The 23224-nt window shown below is 42.7% G+C and overlaps 2 protein-coding genes across 2 annotated transcripts; both read left to right on the top strand.

Annotated features, from left to right (window-relative positions):
* The first annotated feature begins 4212 nt into the window (after positions 1 to 4212).
* On the top strand, positions 4213 to 5369 carry LOC137137156 (type-2 ice-structuring protein-like). The gene is made up of 5 exons (XM_067523092.1): positions 4213 to 4258; positions 4524 to 4639; positions 4812 to 4946; positions 5028 to 5133; positions 5296 to 5369. The coding sequence occupies exons 1-5, from the start codon at positions 4213 to 4215 to the stop codon at positions 5367 to 5369; spliced, it is 477 nt and encodes a 158-aa protein (XP_067379193.1).
* Positions 5370 to 19943: 14574 nt separating this feature from the next.
* LOC137138380 (type-2 ice-structuring protein-like) lies at positions 19944 to 21235 on the top strand. Its single transcript, XM_067525513.1, has 5 exons — positions 19944 to 20032; positions 20293 to 20408; positions 20567 to 20701; positions 20783 to 20888; positions 21051 to 21235. Exons 1-5 carry the CDS (start codon positions 19966 to 19968, stop codon positions 21122 to 21124), a joined length of 498 nt encoding a protein of 165 aa, XP_067381614.1. The 5' UTR covers positions 19944 to 19965; the 3' UTR covers positions 21125 to 21235.
* The last annotated feature ends 1989 nt before the right edge of the window (positions 21236 to 23224 follow it).

The following is a 23224-nucleotide window of genomic DNA, read 5'->3' as shown; positions in this document are numbered from 1 at the left end:
TTATCTAGAAAACACTTTAAGCCAAGTCATAAAAGTAGAGAGGCTGTTTGGCTTACAAGCCAATTCCACAGGAGTGGTGCTTGATGTCCAAAGGCTCTGGCTCCCATGCTATGGTTGGACACTGTGGGAATCTCAAGTAGGCCTGCTTTGCGACTAAAAGGGGTTTATTGAATAATATGGCAGTTAGGTAAGTGAGGAGGGTTTGAAATTCTAGATTTGCGGTTTTCAAGATTTTATATTGCAGTAGCCCAAAATGGAAGTAAGAAATGCATGGGCTACTTTTTCAAGATTGCTTTGATACAGGATGCTCTTAATCTTGGCAATATTTCACAGGTGGAAGAAGGCTGTTCTAAAAGTTAGCGTGTATGTTGGAGGTTAAGGACAGGTCCCGGTCAAAAATAACCATGGTTCCACACAGTAGTACTGGAGGCCACAGCTTTGCCATCTAAAGTAACTAAATGGTGAACTTAAGGCCCAAATCCAATAACTTGTATTTGACTTGTAAGTCTGAATTTTAAAGCAGAAAATTATTAGACGTGCGGGCTGTTGTCTCTTGCACGTGCTTCAAGTTTGATGTGTTATTGGGACACACAGATGTATATAGCTGGGTGTTATCTGCATAGCATTGCCAATTAATGGAGAGTGGTCCTAACGCAGTACCCTGTGGAACTCGATATCAAACTTGTGTTACCCTGCTACTCCAGTCCAGGTCAGCCCTCACATTAAATGGTCAATACTATCTTGCAGATGGACATAACCAGATTCGATTTGGAATGAGGGGAAGGAGTTCAGTTATTCACTAACGCACACAGGTTCCATCTTGTAACAGCTTTTGTGATTGCTGGAATATTTTTAAGTCGTATAAGTATACTTTTTACAGCTTGGAGGTTAATTTCAACATTTAGATTAAACTGACCAGAACCTTCATCTAGTGAACTTGGCTTAGTAACACTTTTTTTGTTGTTTAGATGATCAGAGGCTATGAACATATTAAAGGAACCTTTTCAAAAGTTTCTCAGCATTGAATTGTACCGAATTGCATATATTGTACTTTATTTACCAGATGGCAAACAAAAGGGTTTAAAATAACAAAATCGATAATACAGTAACCAATGAAATATAACTGTTGTTGCTCTATCCTAACTATCAATCTACTCACAACCTCAAAGCGATGCACCGAAGAGCACACACTACGCAAGGAAAATACTGGCAAGGTAATGCTGAAGTTGACCGATATGTCCAAGCATGTAGGGTGGTGCGAGAACAACCAGGAGGTCTGGATACAGGTAACCAAGGAGTGAGGTAGCTTTAAAGAAACTGCAGTTCCCTAAAAGCTACTTTAGTGAATGGCAACCCATTTTGTTTTCTCTTTCTTTGCTTTTTAAGTTATCAGATGACCTACTCTGGACTTTACGGTTCTTCAGCAGGACAAAGATACAGTAAAGTTTCAAAATCTCTTCTCCAGTGTACTCAGCCCCAGGGGAAGCGGTTTCCATAGAGTTCATGGAGGGGGTTGTCAAAGATGCTAGAAAAACTGATATTGATGGTAACCTGAGAAATCATTTAGGCCTCACAATCAAAGCATTAATGGATGAAAAGTCTTTAATTTTATTGGCGGTGGGATAAAAAAATATTTAAAAATGAAATAAAACAAAGCGATACACTGTACAATTATGACAAAATAGAGGAGGTTGCAGTTAATTTGGTAGCACTGTGCTGGAATGTGTTGCTCTGGATCCCTTTCCCTCCCTCTCTTTCTTTATGTGATATGCACACAAAGGGGGGGATGTAAAGCATTGTAAAGCGAGTTATTGGGGTTAGTGTGCTCTATCCTAGTGCTGTTGGATTTAAGTGCAGCATTTGACAGAGTAGACCATAATATTCTGTTGGATAGACTGAGGCACTGGGTGGGTATATCGGGCATAGCATTAAACTGGTTTGCTTCATATTTGTCTAATAGGAAATCTTGCGTCTCCATTGACAATCATATGTCATGCCCCTCTGAGTATGGTGTTCCCCAAGGATTGATACTTGGCCCAATTCTTTTCTCAATCTACATGCTTCCACTGGATGATGTCATACGCAGACATAATATTTCATCTCACTGTTTTGCCGATGACACTCAGCTGTATCTCCCTATTACTCCTATGGACCATAGTAGGCTGAGTTCTCTACAAGATTGTATGTCTGATATTAGAAACTCGATGTCCTTAAATTTTCTTCAATTAAATTCAAATAAATCAGAAATTCTCATAATTGGAACTCAAAATATTTCCACTAATATACTCCCATCCTTAGGGCCTTGATCAAAACGCATTAAGCCAGTTGCCTGTAATCTTGCTGTTTTATTTGACTGCAACTTGTGTTTTGAGCATCACATCACTAAACTACTTCAGTGCTGTGTGTTAAATTTTAAAGATGCTGAGACTATTATTGATGCTTTTATCTCCTCTCATCTAGATTATTGCAATGGCCTATTTTCCTCACTACACCAAAAAGACTTGAAACGCCTACAAACTGTTCAGAAAACAGCAGCTAGGCTCGTGACTAGAACTGAGAAGTTCTGCCTTTTAGGTCCCGTCTGAAAACACATTTTTATTGGAGGTTGATGATGAAGAGAACAGATGAAGTGGGAGGATGTGGGGTGTTTGTATATGTGTGATTAGAACCTGCCCTGATGTTTTGTTGTTGCTCTTTTCTTTTCTCTCTTCACTTTCCACTCACCCTTCTCAGTGGCCCCTGAGCCTGGTTCTGCTAGAGGTTTCTTCCGAAAAGGGAGTTTTTTTTCCTCCACTGTTGCATAGGGCTTGCTCAAGGGGGAATTGTTGGGTTCTCTCTATACATCTTTATAGTCTTGATTTTATTCTGTAAAGCTCTTTGAGATGACTTTGTTGTGAATTAGCGCTATATAAATAAAGTTAAATTGAATTGAATTAAAAGACAGGGTTGCTGTGTTTTTCCATAAATTCAATATATACCAGTATACAACTCCTTATTACATTCTACCATTTCATAAAACAAGTATGAAATATTAATTTAGTAAACTACTAGTAAAATACTAACATGTCTCTTTGTCTTCCCTGAAACTCGTGAAGATACTCATACACATAGTTTAAATTTAGTCTTAGAATCAGTTCTGAAAAGTGTTGTGTTTTGGGATTTTACAGCTGAACCTCCACTGTTTGGATCACCATTCACTTTCCAAGTCCATTTCCAGTTACAGCAGGCAGCTGTTTCCAGCAAAACAAATCACTAGCAAGACAGGAATTGCTACACTAAACCAGGTGCAGGCATAGAGTCAGTTCTTCCTTCCATTGTCTGTTTTAAAAGAATTATTCGTCATATTAGCAGCGCCTAAAATCAGCCAGTATGCAGTCAGTGAAGCAATTTTTGTGGCAAATTTGGCCTGTCTACCAAGATCTGGATACACTGCGCAGGAGCGCACACAGTTAAAGCGAAAACCACCGGACTAATGGTCTATTTTTTGACACAAGACTGTTTTGTTCCGGTCTCCTTCTGAAGGAAGGCAGCCACACGCAATAGTGCACAGTGGGGTTATGCATGTCCATCCAGTGTATTAAATAACAGCAAATAACAGAATAATGCTACAAGACAACCACATACCTTGACACTGGCATTGTCTCCTTGTCAAGGGATATATGGCTCTCTGTGACCTGACCCCATTTTCAGATTTTCCTAACCACCCCCACCCACACACAAACACAATCATAAGTCAGCAGTGGTCCCCAGAAAAAGACAGGAACATACAAAAAAGTATATTTTAGTTTTTAGTATTCATACTTTTAATTAGGTACAATCTTTAAGTACTTCATCCAGCACTTCACACGGCTTGGAGGCACTGATGCAAAGCAGGTACATTACTGCTGCCTTGCCTGGCTTATCTCGCTCCACCCACTCTCACCTGCAGATCATCAGCCCATCACAGTTTGGATAAAAGCCTTCAGCCAGCTTTTGTTTGCTCTCTTTGAAGCCTGTGTTGGACCTGAATCTACCTCAGTTTTTGTGTCCCCTGTTCACCTCTTCTCTGGTAACGAGTCCCGAGTATCTGTGTTGAAATTATGTCTGTTCTGAACACTTACTGACTTCTGCCTCTGAAATGAAGCATTTGGAGAAAGTCTTAGTTTGTTAGTGATGTGTCTGCTTCTCTTCAGTGAAGGTAAACCTCTTTAACACTTCATGTCCATGAGGACGATGTCTCTTCTCATCTGTGGCACGTTGACTCTGGCCACAGCTGCTAGTGAGTATTGATTTGTAAATGTCAAGCTGCAAATGGCAAGTTACCAAGTCAAAGGTTTTAAAACCCATTGGGCATTATTAGTAATTACATGTGAAATTTGACATAAAAACCACTTCCTGCCAACTGTAATCAAGTGCAAATTCTAAGGTGGAATAAAATGTAGGTGATTGAACTTGTGTACAACTGTCTCATGTGTACTTGAATACGCACAGAGTTAATGTTGTTGTATGGCATCAGTGTACACATGTTAAATTCTGTTGGACAGTGTTGGTTTCCGAGACTCGTGATACTAAGACGCCACGGTGTCCCACCAACTGGACTCCCTATAATGACCGCTGTTATTACTGCAATTCGACACTAACATCTTGGGACGATGCTGAGGTAATCAGGGGAATTTGGATTCGGTCCACAATGTCATTGCTAAAATTCAAGCCTCATTTGTGATTTTGTCTGTGATCAAATGTCTGTTTTTGTGTGGTCATTTTTGGTCTTGTCCTTTCTCATCTCTGGATTCGAACATACCATGACATTCCTGTTCTGTGTCCTTCTGTAGAACTGCTGTCAGTCTCAAAATGGACACCTTGCATTGATGACCAGTGTTGACGAATATAACTTTATTCAACAACTGGTAATGACAGCCACTAAACTATCTCAACCCGTATGGCTTAGAGGCTCTACTTCATCACAGGTATGTAACTGATTACTGAAACTAAGGGCAAAGGAGTCTGGAAACCATATGATGACCTAACCTTTTTCATGTTATTTCCAGGTGGGAAGATGGGCCTTGTTTGAGCTAGCTTTGAATTTTCACCTGAGGTCTCCAGTACAGCTTGTTTGTCCTGCTGCCGAGTGCTGTTTGGTGATGAACTTTGGAGGTAACACAAGGCAGGAACAAGCCATAATTCAACACACCCTCTAGTAAAAGATGACTATGTCCTGTCTCTGTAAAAGTTAATGTATAGTGTATATTTGGCCCGCAAGACTTCTTACTTGACTAATAAAGCAGTGAGTGATATTTAAATGTCTTGTCTTCACAGATGAGAAATTCAGTGCTCTACCCTGCTCAAACAAAATGCCCTTTGTATGTGAGAAGGACCAGCTGCAGCCATGAACTCTCTGCAGCACAGATGCGCAGTGCATGGATATGACCGATGGCTTACTTCACCAACTTGGTCTTGATCATACTCTTGCATGTTGTACTGAATACTACACAATTAAAGGCTCCGACATTGAAACAAGCTGGTCTGTGTCTGATCACACTGTGGATGCACCAATGTTCAAACAAGTCTACTAGATGGGAAGCAACTTCCATTACACAGGGATGTTCACTGTGCAGTTTTTGAATGGCTTGGTTGCGCTTTTTTATTGAGCTTTATCTAGAAAACACTTTAAGCCAAGTCATAAAAGTAGAGGCTGTCTGGCTTACAAGCCAATTCCACAGGAGTGGCGCTTGATGTCCAAAGGCTCTGGCTCCCATGCTATGGTTGGACACTGTGGGAATCTCAAGTAGGCCTGCTTTGCGATTAAAAGGGGTTTATTGGATAATATGGCACTGAGGTATGTGAGGAGGGTTTGAAATTCTAGATTTGCGGTTTTCAAGATTTTATATTACAGTAGCCCAATATGGAAGTAAGAAATGCATGGGCTACTTTTTCAACCTAGCTTTGATACAGGATGCTTTTAATTTTGGCAATAGAAGAAGGCCGTTCTAAAAGTTAGCGTGTATGTGGGAGGTTAAGGACAGGTCCTGGTCAAAAATAACCATGGTTCCACACAGTAGCAGTGGAGGCCAGAGCTTTACATTTAGTCATTTAGCAGATGCTTATATCCAAAGCGACTTACAAGTGAGGTACAAGGCAAGCAAAAATCAAGGAGAAAACATCAAAGCAAAGTCCTATCAGAAAAGTGTTCACGAGATGCAAGTGCAAGAGAGCAGAAAGGGATTTTTTTTTTTATTAAGAGATTTAAGTGCATAGGAACATGCGGAGCAGTTCAGTTTTCAGCAGTTTTTTGAATATTGGAGAGAGTCAGCTGAGCGTGCAGCGTTTGGTAGCTCGTTCCACCATTGTGAGATCATTGCGCTAAACAGTTTTGCTTGGTGTCTTCTATGCGGTGCTGGGACCACCATACGTTGTTCGTTGGCAGATCGCAGCGGGCAGGAAGGATTGTAGACTTGAGTGAGTTGAGGTAAGCGGGTAAGCTGTCGAGTTAACCACCCTGTAAGCAAGAGACAGAGCTTTGAACCTGATGCGAGCAGCTACAGGAAGCCAGTGTAGAGATCTAAAAAGTGGTGTGACATGGGTCTTTTTTGGCTGATTAAAAATGAGGCGAGCTGCTGCATTTTGGATCATCTGCAAAGGTTTGATTGTGGATACTGGAAACCCCATCAACAAAGCGTTGCAGTAATCAAGACGAGATGTGACCAGCGCCTGTACAATGAGTTGGGTTGTGTATTCCGTGATGTAGGGTCTGCTCTTCCTGATGTTGTAGAAAGCAAATCTGCAAGCCCTAGAGACTGAGGAGATGTGGTCTTTAAAGCTCAGTTGATCATCAACGATGACCCCCAGATTTTTGGCCGATTTAGTGGGGACAATCACTGTAGATCCAATGTTGATGCTGATGTTGTGTTGCATCAAAAGTCTGGCTGGGAAGACAAGGACTTTGGTCTTGGAGAGGTTGAGGTGAAGGGGTGTCTCGCTCATCCAGGCTGAGATGTCTGAGAGACAGGCAGAAATGCGCGCTGAGACAGTGGCGTCGTCTGGTGGAAAGGACAGGAAGAGCTGTGTGTCATCAGCGTAGCAGTGAAAGGAAAGACCATGTGAGTGAATGATGGCACCTAGGGATGAAGTATAGATAGAAAAGAGAAGAGGACCAAAAACTGAGCCCTGCGGCACACCGATAGAGAGGCTATGAGAGTGAGAAAGATGCCCCTGCCAGGATACCTTGAAGGTTAGTCCCGATAGATAAGAAAGAGCCAGTCTAGAACTGATCCAGAGATGCCCAAGTCAGAAAGTGTGGACAAGAGGATCTGATGGTTTACAGTGTCAAAGGCTGATGATAGATCAAGTAGAATTAAGACCGATGATTGACCTGTGGCTTTTGCAGCTCGAAGATATTCCACAACAGTCAGGAGTGCCGTTTCTGTGGAGTGACCCCTCTTGAAGCCAGACTTGTTGACATCGAGGAGGTTGTTCTTGGAAAGGAAGTCTGAGAGTTGGTTGAACACTGCTCGTTCCATTGTCTTGGCCAGAAAATGAAGGAGGGAGACAGGTTTGTAGTTCTCCACTACAGAGGGATCAAGAGAAGGCTTCTTGAGCAGTGGGGTAATCAAGGCCTGCTTGAAAGAGGTTGGAAAAGTCCCTGTTTTGAGAGATGTGTTGATGACTTGTGTAATAGCTGGCATTAGTGCAGGTGCAACTGCTTGAAGAAGAGTGGAAGGGATTGGATCCAGAGTGCAGGTGGTCGGATGATTAGAGAGGAGGAGGGTGGATACGTCATCCTCAGTCAGAATTGCAAATGATGAGAGCAATGCAGTGTTGGAAGAAGTTAGATGGATGTCATCATCTGGAGGAGAGAACTGTGAGCTGATGGCTGCCACCTTGTTGGTAAAAAAGTCGGCAAAGTTGTCAACAGTGAGAGTGGTAGATGGCGGAGGTGAAGGTGGATAGATGAGTGATTTGAAAATGGAGAACAGCTTTCTGGTGTCCAAGGTGTTGCTGAGCTTCTCCTGGTAGTAATTGATCTTTGCCCTGGTGACACTGTGAGAAAAAGGTCTTTGAGATTCTGATACTCAGCAAGGGCAGATGGATTCCTGGATTTGTGCCACTTCCTCTCAGCACTCCTGAGCATGGTGCGTTATTCACGGATCCCGTCAGTGAGCCACGGATTAGAAGGTGAGAGACGGGCGGGTCTCGAAGACATGGGACAGAGACAATCCAGACATGATGAAAGTGTATTGCAAAGGCTGTCTGTGGCTGCATCTGCATCGCGGATAGAGAGTTCCTGTGTTGGGGGCAGAGTTGCGGAGACCAGCAAGGAGAATCGATCCGGGTTGAGAGACTTGAGGTTGCGCCGGAATGTTACAAGTGTGGGGAGAGATTGCGAAGGTCTAGGCATAAAGACTGAGTTGAATGAAGAAATGATCTGATACATGCAGAGGAGTGACCAAGATGTTGTCTGTGGTGCAGTTACGGGTGAGGATGAGGTCGAGGTTGTTGCCAGCTTTGTGGATCGGTGGAGTGGAACCAAGACTCAGGTCAAATGTGTTTAGAAGAGCAAACACATCAGCCGCCTGTGGTTTGTCCAGGTGAATGTTCAGGTCTCCCATGACGATGAGAGGAGTGCCATCTTCCGGGAAGTGGGACAGCAATATGTCCAGTTCATCGCAGAAGTTCCCCAGCTGGCACCCTGATCGATATATCACAATCACCTGGACTGCAATCGGTGCTGTGATTCTAACGGCATGATATTCCAGATGAGACAGATTGCCCATTGGTGCTGTCGAGGTAAACTTCCAGGTGCCATTGATGAAAAATTGGCGGAGAGTGCAGCTGGGGTGGCCATGTTCTGTGGCATGATCCAGGTTTCTGTAAGTGCAAGCAGGTGAACAGCTGACTGTGTAACAAAAGCTGGAATGAAGTCGGCCTTGTTCACTGCAGACTGGCAGTTCCACAGGGCAAGAGAAAAGGAGGCTGGTGACAAAGTGGCCTGGGTGAGAGTGCGCAGGTGAGAAACATGTCGTCCCCTAGTAGGGTGCCATGTCCTGCGTCTGCGGAGGAGAACAGGGATCTGCTGAAAACACATAGTATAACAAAGAAGAGGCTTTCCGGAGTAGAAAGGGTTAATGTGAAGCAAAGTAGAAAAATAGAAGTAGAAGAAGTTTGAAATAAACTACCTAGTGTCCTCGCTCAGTGGACACAAGGAGGGCTGAACAAGGGCTGATGCTCCAGCCCAACAGGTGCCTTAAATATGGTCTTAATTGGCTACAGCCGAAACCGCCCCCTCGTGTAAACCAACCTAACTTGTGTGCCTTTGTTAGGTCAAAGGTGTGAACGCTCGGTGATTACTAAGCTGAAACTACCACACACAACAGACCAAATATTCACTTCACCAGTAGAGCAACACTTTCTACCTACAGTTCTTAACTATGTTAAAAACAAACAGACTAAATCAGCAGACTCAAGAAAAATGAGAGAAACTCAGCTACCTCTGAAACCAACAAACAAATTTCAAACAATACTTACTAGTTGAATATATCTCCTGTCCTACTTTGGTGCTTGTCCTAGCTTACCCAGTAAAAACCTAAGTTTTTAAATGGTCACTCCACTTAAAATACCCCCCCCTCGTTGAAACCAACCAACCTCTGCCATCTAAAGTAACTAAATGGTGAAATTAAGGCCCAAATCCAATAACTTGTATTTGACTTGTAAGTCTGAATTTTAAAGCAGAAAATTATTAGACGTGCGGGCTGTTGTCTCTTGCACGTGCTTCAAGTTTGATGTGTTATTGGGACACACAGATGTATATAGCTGGGTGTTATCTGCATAGCATTGCCAATTAATGGAGAGTGGTCCTAACGCAGTACCCTGTGGAACTCGATATCAAACTTGTGTTACCCTGCTACTCCAGTCCAGGTCAGCCCTCACATTAAATGGTCAATACTATCTTGCAGATGGACATAACCAGATTCGATTTGAAATGAGGGGAAGGAGTTCAGTTATTCACTACCTTCATCCCGATGTTTGGGACGAACCCTGCTGCCTCTTTACTAGCACTTGTACAGGCCTGATACTGGACATACTAATGGAGTCAGACTGGTTAAAGGAAGGTTTCTTCTTCCAACACCTGTTGTGGTTACTGGAATATTTTTAAGTTGTATAGTACTTTTTGGATGGAAAATCAAGTAAAATGAAATAATTACATTTGAGTCTTGGAGCAAGTTTGAGTTGCATTTTACCTAGTGCAACTTTGAAGGATGTTTCCTGATTCTGTGTTGTGTATGAATGGAAAGTGCAGCAGTCAGTCTTGTTAATGTCAGAAGGTGATTTACATTGTACAGTGCATGTTAAACATGGCCCTGACGTTCTTATGAACAAAGATGCTATTCAGTGAGGTTTGAGAAAGTGACTGCAGTGTTTTATTGGTCTGACCACGGATGTGCGGTCTCTTTGAATGAGGAACAAAACTTTCTATGACGTTCCAAATGTTGTTCCCCATGTTTTCATTAGCTAAATCAGAATAAGATAGGTGGGAAAATTTAGCCTATTTTGTCAAAAATGTTCTTCCGTGCATGATTGCTAGCAACTGCAGCTTGAATCAACTAATATTTTCAGTGTCTGCCTGTGTGTACAGGAAGTTTTTTATTTCTGTTTTGCCTGCTTTTGCCTGGGCAGAAAACGCACACAGGTTCCATCTTGTAACAGCTTTTGTGATTGGTGGAATATTTTTAAGTCGTATAAGTATACTTTTTACAGATTGGAGATTAATTTCAACATTTAGATTAAACTGACCAGAACCTTCATCTAGTGAACTTGGCTTAGTAACACTTTTTTTGTTGTTTAGATGAACAGAGGCTATGAACATATTAAAGGAACCTTTTCAAAAGTTTCTAAGCATTGAATTGTACCGAATTGCATATATTGTACTTTATTTACCAGATGGCAAACAAAAGGTTTTAAAATAACAAAATCGATAATACAGTAACCAATAAAATATAACTGTTGTTGCTCTATCCTAACTATCAATCTACTCAGAACCTCAAAGCGATGCACCGGAGAGCACACACTACGCAAGGAAAATACTGGCAAGGTAATGCTGAAGTTGACCGATATGTCCAAGCATGTAGGGTGGTGCTAGAACAACCAGGAGGTCTGGATACAGGTAACCAAGGAGTGAGGTAGCCTTAAAGAAACTACAGTTCCCTAAAAGCTACTTTAGTGAATGGCAACCCATTTTGTTTTCTCTTTCTTTGCTTTTTAAGTTATCAGATGACCTACTCTGGACTTTACGTTTCTTCAGCAGGACAAAGATACAGTAAAGTTTCAATATCTCTTCTCCAGTGTACTCAGCCCCAGGGGAAGCGGTTTCCATAGAGTTCATGGAGGGGGTTGTCAAAGAGGCTAGAAAAACTGATATTGATGGTAACCTGAGAAATTATTTAGGCCTCACAATCAAAGCATCCATAAATGAAAAATCTTTAATGTTATTGGGTGTGGGATAACAAAAAAATATTATAAATATAATAAACAAAGCGATACACTATAGAATTATGACAAAATAGAGGAGGTTGCAGTTAATTTGGTAGCACTTTGCTGGAATGTGTTGCTCTGGATCTGTTTCCTTTCCTCTCTTTCTTTATGTGCCATGCACACAGAAAGGGGGGGATGTAAATGTAAATGTCAAATTATTTTGATTTTCCTTTTAATGTACAGCACTTTGTACTTTGTTTAATTAGTGCTTTATAAATAAAGCTATTATTATTATTATTATTATTATTATTACACAGTACACACTCGAACACGAAGAGGAGATATAGAGTATAGAATAGAAAGAGCTGCCAAGACAGCAGCCTTCATCCACCTTCAACTGCCAGGTGGTCATGATGTCCAGTGGGATTCTACTGTTGATGAGTGGATTCAGTCTCAAGAGGACATCCTCAGCAGCAATACACTGCCAGGTTCCAAACCACTAGCTAAAGATAATTTTTTGGGAGTCGTTTGGATCACTCTACACCCTTTGTACATCAGAGACCACTGCACCCTCCCAGCAGTATTAAAAGATATTTGTACAGATTAAAAGGAGCTGCAATAGTTACAGTGAGGACTACAAGTAGAATTGACTGAACTCAGAGAATTGAATGAGGAAATGGAAAGGCTGATGGAATCAGTCCAACACTATACATCATCTCATCAGCCCACTTCACTAAGCCCAATTGACACTGTTAAGGGAGCTGAGGCAGGGCCACCTCTACAACCACGGACAACGGCATGTTCTCCAAAGCATCAGCCACCCATATCACCTCTACCCCCAGAAAAGCAGTTGGGGGGAATACAGTGATTCTCACCCTCCTCCATGGCCAGGTACTGTAGAAGCAAAAGAGCCACCTCTGGTCACAGAGATAGCATTGAACGTGCTCGAAAAGCTGATAAATGACATTAGAGTCAGCATTCAAGAGAACGAAAGAGAAGGTTTTCTTGACCCCCGTCCCACAAACACAATGATAAGTTGGCAGTGGTCCCCAGAAAAATACAGGAAGACAAAAAAAGTATATTTTAGTTTTTAGTATTTGTACTTTTAATTAGGTACAATCTTTAAGTACTTCATCCAGCACTTCACACGGCTTGGAGGCACTGATGCACAGCAGGTACATTACTGCTGCCTTGCCTGGCTTGTCTCGCTCCACCCACTCTCACCTGCAGATCATCAGCCCATCACAGTTTGGATAAAAGCCTTCAGCCAGCTTTTGTTTTCTCCCTTTGAAGCCTGTGTTGGACCTGAATCTACCACAGTGCTCGTGTGTCCTGTTCACCTCGTCTCTGGTAAGAAATCCCTGTTTGGATCCTTGTTGAAATTATGTCTGTTCTGAACACTTACTGACTTCTGCCTCTGAAATGAAGCATTTGGAGAAAGTCTTAGTTTTTTAGTGACGTGTCTTTTTCTCTTCAGTGAAGGTAAACCTCTTTAAAACTTACATCATGTCCATGAAGACTATGTCTCTTTTCATCTGTGGCACGTTGACTCTGGCCACAGCTGCTAGTGAGTATTGATTTGTAAATGTCAAGCTGGAAATGGCAAGTTACCAAGTCATAGGTTTTAAAACCCGGTGGGCATTATTAGTAATTACATGTGAAATTTGACATAAAAACTACTTCCTGCCAACTGTAATCAAGTGCAAGTTCTAAGGTGGAATAAAATGTAGGTGATAGAACTTGTGTACCACTGTTTCATGTGTACTTGAATACGCACAGTAAAGAGTTAATGTTGTTGTATGAAATCAGTGTACACATGTTCAATTCTGTTGGACAGTGTTGATTTCTGAAACCCGTGATGCCAAGAAGCGACGGTGTCCAACCAACTGGACTCCCTATAATGACCGCTGTTATTACTGCAATTCGACACAAACCTCTTGGGCTGATGCTGAGGTAATCAGGGGAATTTGGATTCGGTCCACAATATGTCATTGCAAAATTCTGGCATCTATTTGTTTTGGTGTCTTATGTCTGATTTTGTGTGGTCATTTTTGGTCTTGTCCTTTTTCTCATCTCTGGACTCGATGTGTGAACATACCATGACATTCCTGGTCTGTGTGTCCTTCTGTAGAGATGCTGTGAGTCTCAAAATGGACACCTTGCATTGTTGGACAATGTTGAAGAATATTACCTAGTTAAACAACTGGTAATGACGGCCACTAAACTATCTCAACCCATATGGCTTGGAGGCTCCATTACAGCACAGGTATGTTGCTGATTACTGTACCTAAAAGCAAAGGATTCTGTAAACCATATGATCATCTAACCTTGTGTTTTTTGTTTTCCAGGCAGAGAAATGGCTCTTGGTTGATGTAACTTTGACTTTTCAACCGGCGTCTCTAGAACAGCTTATTTGTCCTGCTACCAAGTGCTGTTTGGTGATGAACTTTGGAGGTAAAACAAGGCAGAAACAAGCCATAATTCCACACACCCTCTAGTAGACGATGACTGTGTCCTGTCTGTGTAATTAATATATAGTGCATATTGAGCGCTCAAGATTTCTTAGTTGACTAAGAAGCCTGATGAGTGATCTCTAAATGTCTTGTCTTTGCAGCTAAGAAATTTGGTGCTCTGCCCTGCTCTAACAAATTGCCCTTTGTGTGTGAGAAGCGCAAGCCGAAGCCATGGACTCTCTGAAGCACAGATGCGCAGTGCATGGATATGACCGATGGCTTACTTCACCAACTTGGTCTTGATCATACTCTTGCATGTTGTACTGAATATTACACAATTAAAGGCTCCGACATTGAAACAAGCTGGTCTGTGTCTGATCACACTGTCGATGCACCAATGTTCAAACAAGTCTACTAGATGGGAAGCAACGTCCATTACACAGGGATGTTCACTGTGCAGTTTTTGAATGGCTTGGTTGAGCTTTGTCAGTTTTTATTGAGCTTTATCTAGAAAACACTTCAAGCCAAGTCATAAAAGTAGAGAGGCTGTCTGGTTAAAAGCCAATTCCACAGGAGTGGCGCTTGATGTCCAAAGGACACTGTGGGAATCTCAAGTAGGCCTGCTTTGCGATTAAAAGGGGTTTATTGGATAATATGGCACTGAGGTATGTGAGGAGGGTTTGAAATTCTAGATTTGCGGTTTTCAAGATTTTATATTACAGTAGCCCAATATGGAAGTAAGAAATGCATGGGCTACTTTTTCAACCTAGCTTTGATACAGGATGCTTTTAATTTTGGCAATATTCCACAGGGGGAAGAAGGCCGTTCTAAAAGTTAGCGTGTATGTGGGAGGTTAAGGACAGGTCCCGGTCAAAAATAACCATGGTTCCACACAGTAGTACTGGAGGCCAGAGCTTTGCCATCTAAAGCAGAGGTCTCTCACTCCCGGGGGCCAATAGTGGGCCGCAGGACGATGTGAAAGTTTAATGTTCGTGCGGCCCCCAAGTTTTATATGAATGGCACTCTACCGTGTGTGGAAGGTTCCTGTTTTGTGCAAGCTGGAGGTGAACGAACCTACCCATCGCAGTGGAGTGGCTGGCTCCCGGGGGCGGGCCATCGGCCGGGCTCGACGCAAGCAGAGAAACAATGCGCAACTGTGGAGGCGCCCGTGTGACGTCACATAGCCGTCATAGAATTACTACTTCTTACTGGGTTTGAAATGAGCGTGTTTGACTTCGAGCTGGATGACGTCAGTGCAAACGACCAACACCGATGTCCCCGAGGGCACTGGACCTCCGATGGGGCCGCTCGGCCATCTCCCGCCCGCCGTCCCGCTTCGGAGTCAGGCCGGAGCCTCATCAGGGGCGTCGGAACGTCGGCGTTGGCTACGACGTACCGCTGAATCCAGGGGGCTATTATAGAAAATAAAAGCCAGTGAGCAACGCCTCCATGGCTGCATCCCATTGTTTTATGTACTAAATAAATAATGGTGTCAGTCAGTTTTTTTGCGCTCGCTATACTGGTACTTTCTACCATCTACAAATGTTAAGAAGGTAATGTCATCATGAAAGACATGACCCATGCTTGTTTAATGTGCAAGATGCCCCTCCTGTGCTTCAAATGGAGCTCATTGACCTGATGTGCAACTCTGACCTCAATGTTCAAGCCAACCATGTGCCTTTTTTGGGAGCACATATTTGTGCGAAAAGGTTTTCTCTAACTTGAACTTCAATAAGTCCAAGTACAGGTCCACACTTACTGACGATCATCTTCAAGCCATACTGAGGGTTTCAACCGCTTCCTCCCTCAAGCCAAATGTGGCTCCGCTATGGGAGAGGAAGGTTGACCAATACAATCAGCAAGAAGACACGTAGCCTACATGTGGCTTACAACAATTTGAACTGTAAACAGAACACAGCACAAAGGCTTAAGAGCAGAGAATGATCTGATGTTGTAGAAAATGACTTCTTCTAACCTGATCTACTAACACAATGCCATTGTCATATAAACCTTAACGCTTAGTAGCTTAGAGCCTGAACTGTTTACAGTATAAATACATTTTCTATTTTATTTTACCCAAACATATTTTGACAGATTCAGGTTTGCTGAGAACTCATCAGTTTCCCCCGTCTGCGGTTCCTGTTCACGTTCTTTTGTCTTTCTGCTGTTGCTGCCTGGCTCCACCCACTCTCACCTGCAGCTCATCAGCCCATCACAGTTTGGGTCAAAGCCTTCGGTCGGCTTTTGTTTGCTCCCTTTGAAGCCTGTGTTGGACCTGAATCTACCTCAGTGCTCGTGCGTCCTGTTCACCTCTTCGCTGGTAAGAAATCCCTGTTCCAATTAGGTCACTTTTGAACGCTTACTGGCTGCCTGCTGCCTCTGAACTCCCCTGTAAGGTTGCTCCCTGTTTCTGAACGCTAAGAAATGTTGACCGCCTCCTCTCCATGAGAGAAATGATAATGTAGAGACAAAGGGTTAGTTTGTTAGTAACGTTTCTCTTTGGTGAAGGCGATCGTCTTTAGCGTCCGCATCATGTCCGCGAAGATTCTGACGACGTTCCTCCTCGTCTGTGCTGCAATGGCTCAGACCGAAGCCGCTGGTGAGTATTGGTGTGGAAATGTCGTCAAGTCGGAAACTGCGGGTTACCAAGTCAATGGCTTTAAAACGGTTGCATTGCATATTTGGCAAAGGTAAATGTTAAGACAACTAATATTTACACGTGGTATGTGACATGTAAAGACTTTCTTCCAACTGTAATCAAGTGTAAGTTTAAGGTGGGGTTGGGGGGGGGGGGGGGACGTGGGTGAATGAGGTCCTGTAGCGCTCTCTCAGTGGTGTACGTGAGTACGCACCGTAAAGAGTCAATGTAGTTGTTTGGAATCAGTGTACACTTTTTCAATTCTGTTGGACAGCGTCGGTTTCCGAGACGCCGCAGTGTCCCACCAACTGGACTCCCTATAATGGCCACTGTTACTACTGCAATTCAACGCAAACAACTTGGGATGATGCTGAGGTAATCAGGGGAATTTGGATTTAGTCCACAATGTGTCATTGCTGAACTCAAATGTCTGATTTTGTGTGGTCATTTTTGGTCTTGTCCTTTTTTCTCATCTCTGGACTCGCTGTGTGAACATACCATGACATTCCTGTAGAACTGCTGTCGGTCTCAAAGTGGACACCTTGCATCGGTGGCCAGTGTTGACGAATATAACTTTATTCAACAACTGGTAATGACGGCCACTAAACTCTCTCAACCCATATGGCTTGGAGCCTCCATTACAACACAGGTATGTTGCTGATTATGGAATCCTCTGCTTTTAGGTACAGTAAACCATATGATCATCTAACCTTTTGGGGTGTTTTTATTTTTATTTTTGTTTTCCAGGCAGGCAAATGGCTCTTGATTGATGTATCTTTGACTTTACAACCGGTGTCTCTAGCCCAGCTTCTTTGTCCTGCTGCCGAGTGCTGTTTGGTGATGAACATTGGAGGTAAAACGAGGCTGAAACAAGCCACAATTCAACACACCCTCTAGTAGACGATGGCTGTGTAAAATTTCATGTATAGTGCAAATTTAGCACTCAAGATTCCTTAGTTGACCAAGAAGGCAGACAACTGAGCTCTAAATATCCTGTCTCTCCGCAGATAAGAAGTTCGGTCCTCTACCCTGCTCGAACAAAATGCCCTTTGTATGTGAGAAGGACCAGCTGCAGCCATGAACTCTCTGCAGCACAGATGCGCAGTGCATGGATATGACCGATGGCTTACTTCACCAACTTGGTCTTGATCATACTCTTGCATGTTGTACTGAATACTACACAATTAAAGGCTCCGACATTGAAACAAGCTGGTCTGTGTCTGATCACACTGTGGATGCACCAATGTTCAAACAAGTCTACTAGATGGGAAGCAACTTCCATTACACAGGGATGTTCACTGCGCAGTTTTTGAATGGCTTGGTTGCGCTTTTTTATTGAGCTTTATCTAGAAAACACTTTAAGCCAAGTCATAAAAGTAGAGAGGCTGTCTGGCTTACAAGCCAATTCCACAGGAGTGGCGCTTGATGTCCAAAGGCTCTGGCTCCCATGCTATGGTTGGACACTGTGGGAATCTCAAGTAGGCCTGCTTTGCGATTAAAAGGGGTTTATTGGATAATATGGCACTGAGGTATGTGAGGAGGGTTTGAAATTCTAGATTTGCGGTTTTCAAGATTTTATATTACAGTAGCCCAATATGGAAATAAGAAATGCATGGGCTACTTTTTCAACCTAGCTTTGATACAGGATGCTTTTAATTTTGGCAATATTTCACAGGGGGAAGAAGGCCGTTCTAAAAGTTAGCGTGTATGTGGGAGGTTAAGGACAGGTCCCGGTCAAAAATAACCATGGTTCCACACAGTAGTACTGGAGGCCAGAGCTTTGCCATCTAAAGCAGAGGTCTCACACTCCCGGGGGCCAATAGTGGGCCGCAGGACGATGTGAAAGTTTAATGTTCGTGCGGCCCCCAAGTTTTATATGAATGGCACTCTACCGTGTGTGGAAGGTTCCTGTTTTGTGCAAGCTGGAGGTGAACGAACCTACCCATCGCAGTGGAGTGGCTGGCTCCCGGGGGCGGGCCATCGGCCGGGCTCGACGCAAGCAGAGAAACAATGCGCAACTGTGGAGGCGCCCGTGTGACGTCACATAGCCGTCATAGAATTACTACTTCTTACTGGGTTTGAAATGAGCGTGTTTGACTTCGAGCTGGATGACGTCAGTGCAAACGACCAACACCGATGTCCCCGAGGGCACTGGACCTCCGATGGGGCCGCTCGGCCATCTCCCGCCCGCCGTCCCGCTTCGGAGTCAGGCCGGAGCCTCATCAGGGGCGTCGGAACGTCGGCGTTGGCTACGACGTACCGCTGAATCCAGGGGGCTATTATAGAAAATAAAAGCCAGTGAGCAACGCCTCCATGGCTGCATCCCATTGTTTTATGTAATAAATAAATAATGGTGTCAGTCAGTTTTTTTGCGCTCGCTATACTGGTACTTTCTACCATCTACAAATGTTAAGAAGGTAATGTCATCATGAAAGACATGACCCATGCTTGTTTAATGTGCAAGATGCCCCTCCTGTGCTTCAAATGGAGCTCATTGACCTGATGTGCAACTCTGACCTCAAAGCCAAGTTCAGGGAGGTGAGTGGAGAATCAGACGAGCTTGGGCAATATTTGAGAGAATTGACCCCCGGCTCCCCTGAGGTTTCCCGAATGTTCAAGCCGACCATGTCCTTTTTTTGGGAGCACATATTTGTACGAAAAGGTTTTCTCTAACTTGAACTTCAATAAGTCCAAGTACAGGTCCAGACTTACTGACGATCATCTTCAAGCCATACTGAGGGTCTCAACCCCTTCCTCCCTCAAGCCAAATGTGGCTCCGCTATGGGAGAGGAAGGTTGACCAATACAATCAGCAAGAAGACACGTAGCCTACATGTGGCTTACAACAATTTGAACTGTAAACAGAACACAGCACAAAGGCTTAAGAGCAGAGAATTATCTGATGTTGTAGAAAATGACTTCTTCTAACCTGATCTACTAACACAATGCCATTGTCATATAAACCTTAATGCTTAGTAGCTTAGAGACTGAACTGTTTGGGTAAAATAAAATAGAAAATGTATTTATACTGTAAACATATTTTGACAGATTCAGGTTTGCTGAGAACTCATCAGTTTCCCCCCTCTGCAGTTCCTGTTCATGTTCTTTTGTCTTTCTGCTGTTTCTGCCTGGCTCCACCCACTCTCACCTGCAGCTTATCAGCCCATCACAGTTTGGATAAAAGCCTTCGGCCAGCTTTTGTTTGCTCCCTTTGAAGCCTGTGTTGGACCTGAATCTACCTCAGTGATCGTTTGTCCTGTTCACCTCTTCTCTGGTAACGAGTCCCTGTTTGCATCTGTGTTGAAATTATGTCTGTTCTGAACACTTACTGACTTTTGCCTCTGAAATGAAACATTTGGAGAAAGTTTTAGTTTGTTAGTGATGTCTCTGTTTCTCTTCAGTAAAGGTGATAGTCTTGAACATTTACATCATGTCCATGAAGATTGTGAAAATGTCTCTTCTAATCTGTGGCATGTTGACTCTGGTCACAGCTGCTAGTGAGTATTGATTTGTAAATGGCAAGTTATTATGTCAAAGGTTTTAAAACCCGTTGGGCATTATCAGTAATTACATGTGATATTTGACATAAAATAAACTACTTCCTGCCTCCTTCCTTTAATCAAGTGCGAATTTAAGGTGGAATAAAATGTAGGTGATTGAACTTGTGTACCACTGTGTCATGTACTTGAATACGCACAGTAAAGAATTCATGTTGTTGTATGGCATCAGTATACACATGTAAAATTCTGTTGGACAGTGTTGGTTTCTGAGACTCGTGATACCAAAACGCCACGTTGTCCCACCAACTGGACTCCCTATAATGACCGCTGTTATTACTGCAATTCGACACGAACATCTTGGGACGATGCTGAGGTAATCAGGGGAATTTGGATTCGGTCCATAACGTCATTGCTAAAATTCTAGCATCCATTTGTGATTTTGTGTGGTCATTTTTGGTCTTGTCTTTTCTCATTTCTGGACTCGCTGTGTGAACATACCATGACATTCCTGGTCTGTGTGTCCTTCTGAAGAACTGCTGTCAGTCTCAAAATGGACACCTTGCATTGATGGCCAGTGTTGACGAATATGACTTTATTCAACAACTGGTAATGACGGCCACTAAACTATCTCAACCCGTATGGCTTAGAGGCTCTACATCATCACAGGTATGTAGCTGATTACTGAAACTAAGATGAAAGGAGTCTGCAAACCATATGATCATGTAACCTTTTATGTGTTTTTTCCAGGTGGGAAGATGGGCCTTGTTTGAGCTAGCTTTGAATTTTCACCTGGGGTCTCCAGCACAGCTTGTTTGTCCTGCTGCCGAGTGCTGTTTGGTGATGAACTTTGGAGGTAAAACAAGGCTGAAACGATCCATAATTCCACACACCCTCTAGTAGATGATGACTGTGTCCTGTCTGTGTAAAATTTAATGTATCGTGCATATTTAGCCCTTAAGATTTCTTAGTTGACTAAGAAGGCAGTGAGTGATCTTTAAATGTCTTGTCTTCGCAGATAAGAAGTTCGGTCCTCTACCCTGCTCGAACAAACTGCCCTTTGTATGTGAGAAGGACCAGCTGCAGCCATGAACTCTCTGCAGCACAGATGCGCAGTGCATGGATATGACCGATGGCTTACTTCACCAACTTGGTCTTGATCATACTCTTGCATGTTGTACTGAATACTACACAATTAAAGGCTCCGACATTGAAACAAGCTGGTCTGTGTCTGATCACACTGTGGATGCACCAATGTTCAAACAAGTCTACTAGATGGGAAGCAACTTCCATTACACAGGGATGTTCACTGCACAGTTTTTGAATGGCTTGGTTGCGCTTTTTTATTGAGCTTTATCTAGAAAACACTTTAAGCCAAGTCATAAAAGTAGAGAGGCTGTCTGGCTTACAAACCAATTCCACAGGAGTGGCGCTTGATGTCCAAAGGCTCTGGCTCCCATGCTATGGTTGGACACTGTGGGGAATCTCAAGTAGGCCTGCTTTGATTAAAAGTGGTTAATTGGATAATATGGCACTTGGGTATGTGAGGAGGGTTTGAAATTCTAGATTTGTGGTTTTCAAGATTTTATATTACAGTAGCCAAAAATAGAAGTAAGAAATGCATGGGCTACTTTTTCAACATTGCTTTGATAAAGGATGCTCTTAATTTTGGCAATATATCACAGGTGGAAGAAGGCTGTTCTAAAAGTTAGCGTGTATGTGGGAGGTTAAGGACAGGTCCTGGTCAAAAATAACCATGGTTCCACACAGGTTTGCTATCTAAAGTAACTAATTGGTGAGTTTAAGGCCCAAATACAATAACTTGTATTTGACTTTTAAGGAGGTCTGAATTTTAAAGTAGGAAATTATTGGATGTGCAGGCCATTGTCTTTTGGGCGTGCTTTAAGTTTGACGTCTCATTGACGTTTCTTCTGAACAAAGATGGTATTCAGTGAAGTTTGAGAAAGTGACTGCAGTGTTTTATTGGTCTGACCATGGATGTGTGGTCTCTGAATGAGGAACAAAACTGCTTCTATGACATTCCAAATACTGTTCCCCATATTTTCATTAGCTAAATCAGAATAAATGGTGGGAAAATTTAGGGTACTTTGTCAAAAAATTTTCTTTTGTGCATGATTGCTCGCAACTGCAGCTTGAATCAACTGATATTTTCAGTGCGTGCCTCTGTGTACAGGAAGTATTTTGTTTGTTTTGCCTGGGCAGAAAACACAGGTTCCATCTTGTAACAGCTGTGGTTGCTGCAATATTTTTAAGTTGTAGAAGTGAACTTTTCACAGCTTGGAGGTTAATTTCAACATTTAGATTAAACTGACCGGAACCTTCATCTAGTGAACTTGGCTTGGTCACACTTTTTTTTTTACATCAACAGAGGCTATGAACATATTAAAGGAACCCTTTCTAAAGTTTCTAAACATAGAAACCGAATTGCATATGTTGTACTTTATTTAGCAGATGGCAAACAAAAGGGTTTAAAATAACAAAATTCATAAAACGTTAACCAATGAAATTTAACTGTTGTTGCTCTATCCTAACTATCAATCTACTCACAACCTCAAAGCGATGCACCGGAGAGCACACACTACGCAAGGAAAATACTGGCGAGGTAATGCTGAAGTTGACCGATATGTCCAAGCATGTAGGGTGGTGCGAGAACAACCAGGAGGTCTGGATACAGGTAGCCAAGGAGTGAGGTAGCCTTAAAGAAACTACAATTCCCTAAAAGCTACTTTAGTGAATGGCAACCCATTTTGTTTTCTCTTGCTTTGCTTTTTAAGTTATCAGATGACCTACTCTGGACTTTACGGTTCTTCAGCAGGACAAAGATACAGTAAAGTTTCAATACCTCTTCTTCAGTGTACTCAGCCCCAGGGGAAGCGGTTTCCATAGAGCTCATGGAGGGGGTTGTCAGAGATGCCAGAAAAACTGATATTGATGGTAACCTGAGAAATCATTTAGGCCTCACAATCAAAGCATCCATGGATGAAAAATCTTGGATAACAAAAAAATATTAAAAAATGAAATAAAACAAAGCGATACACTGTAGAATTATGACAAAATAGAGGAGGTTGCAGTTAATTTGGTAGCACTGTGCTGGAATGTGTTGCTCTGGATCTGTTTCCTTTCCTCTCTTTATGTGGCATGCACACAGAAAGGGGGGGATGTAAATGTAAA

This window comes from Channa argus, chromosome 12 (assembly GCF_033026475.1).
Source record: "Channa argus isolate prfri chromosome 12, Channa argus male v1.0, whole genome shotgun sequence".
NCBI lineage: Eukaryota > Metazoa > Chordata > Actinopteri > Anabantiformes > Channidae > Channa > Channa argus.
This window is presented reverse-complemented; position numbering and strand designations above follow the sequence as displayed.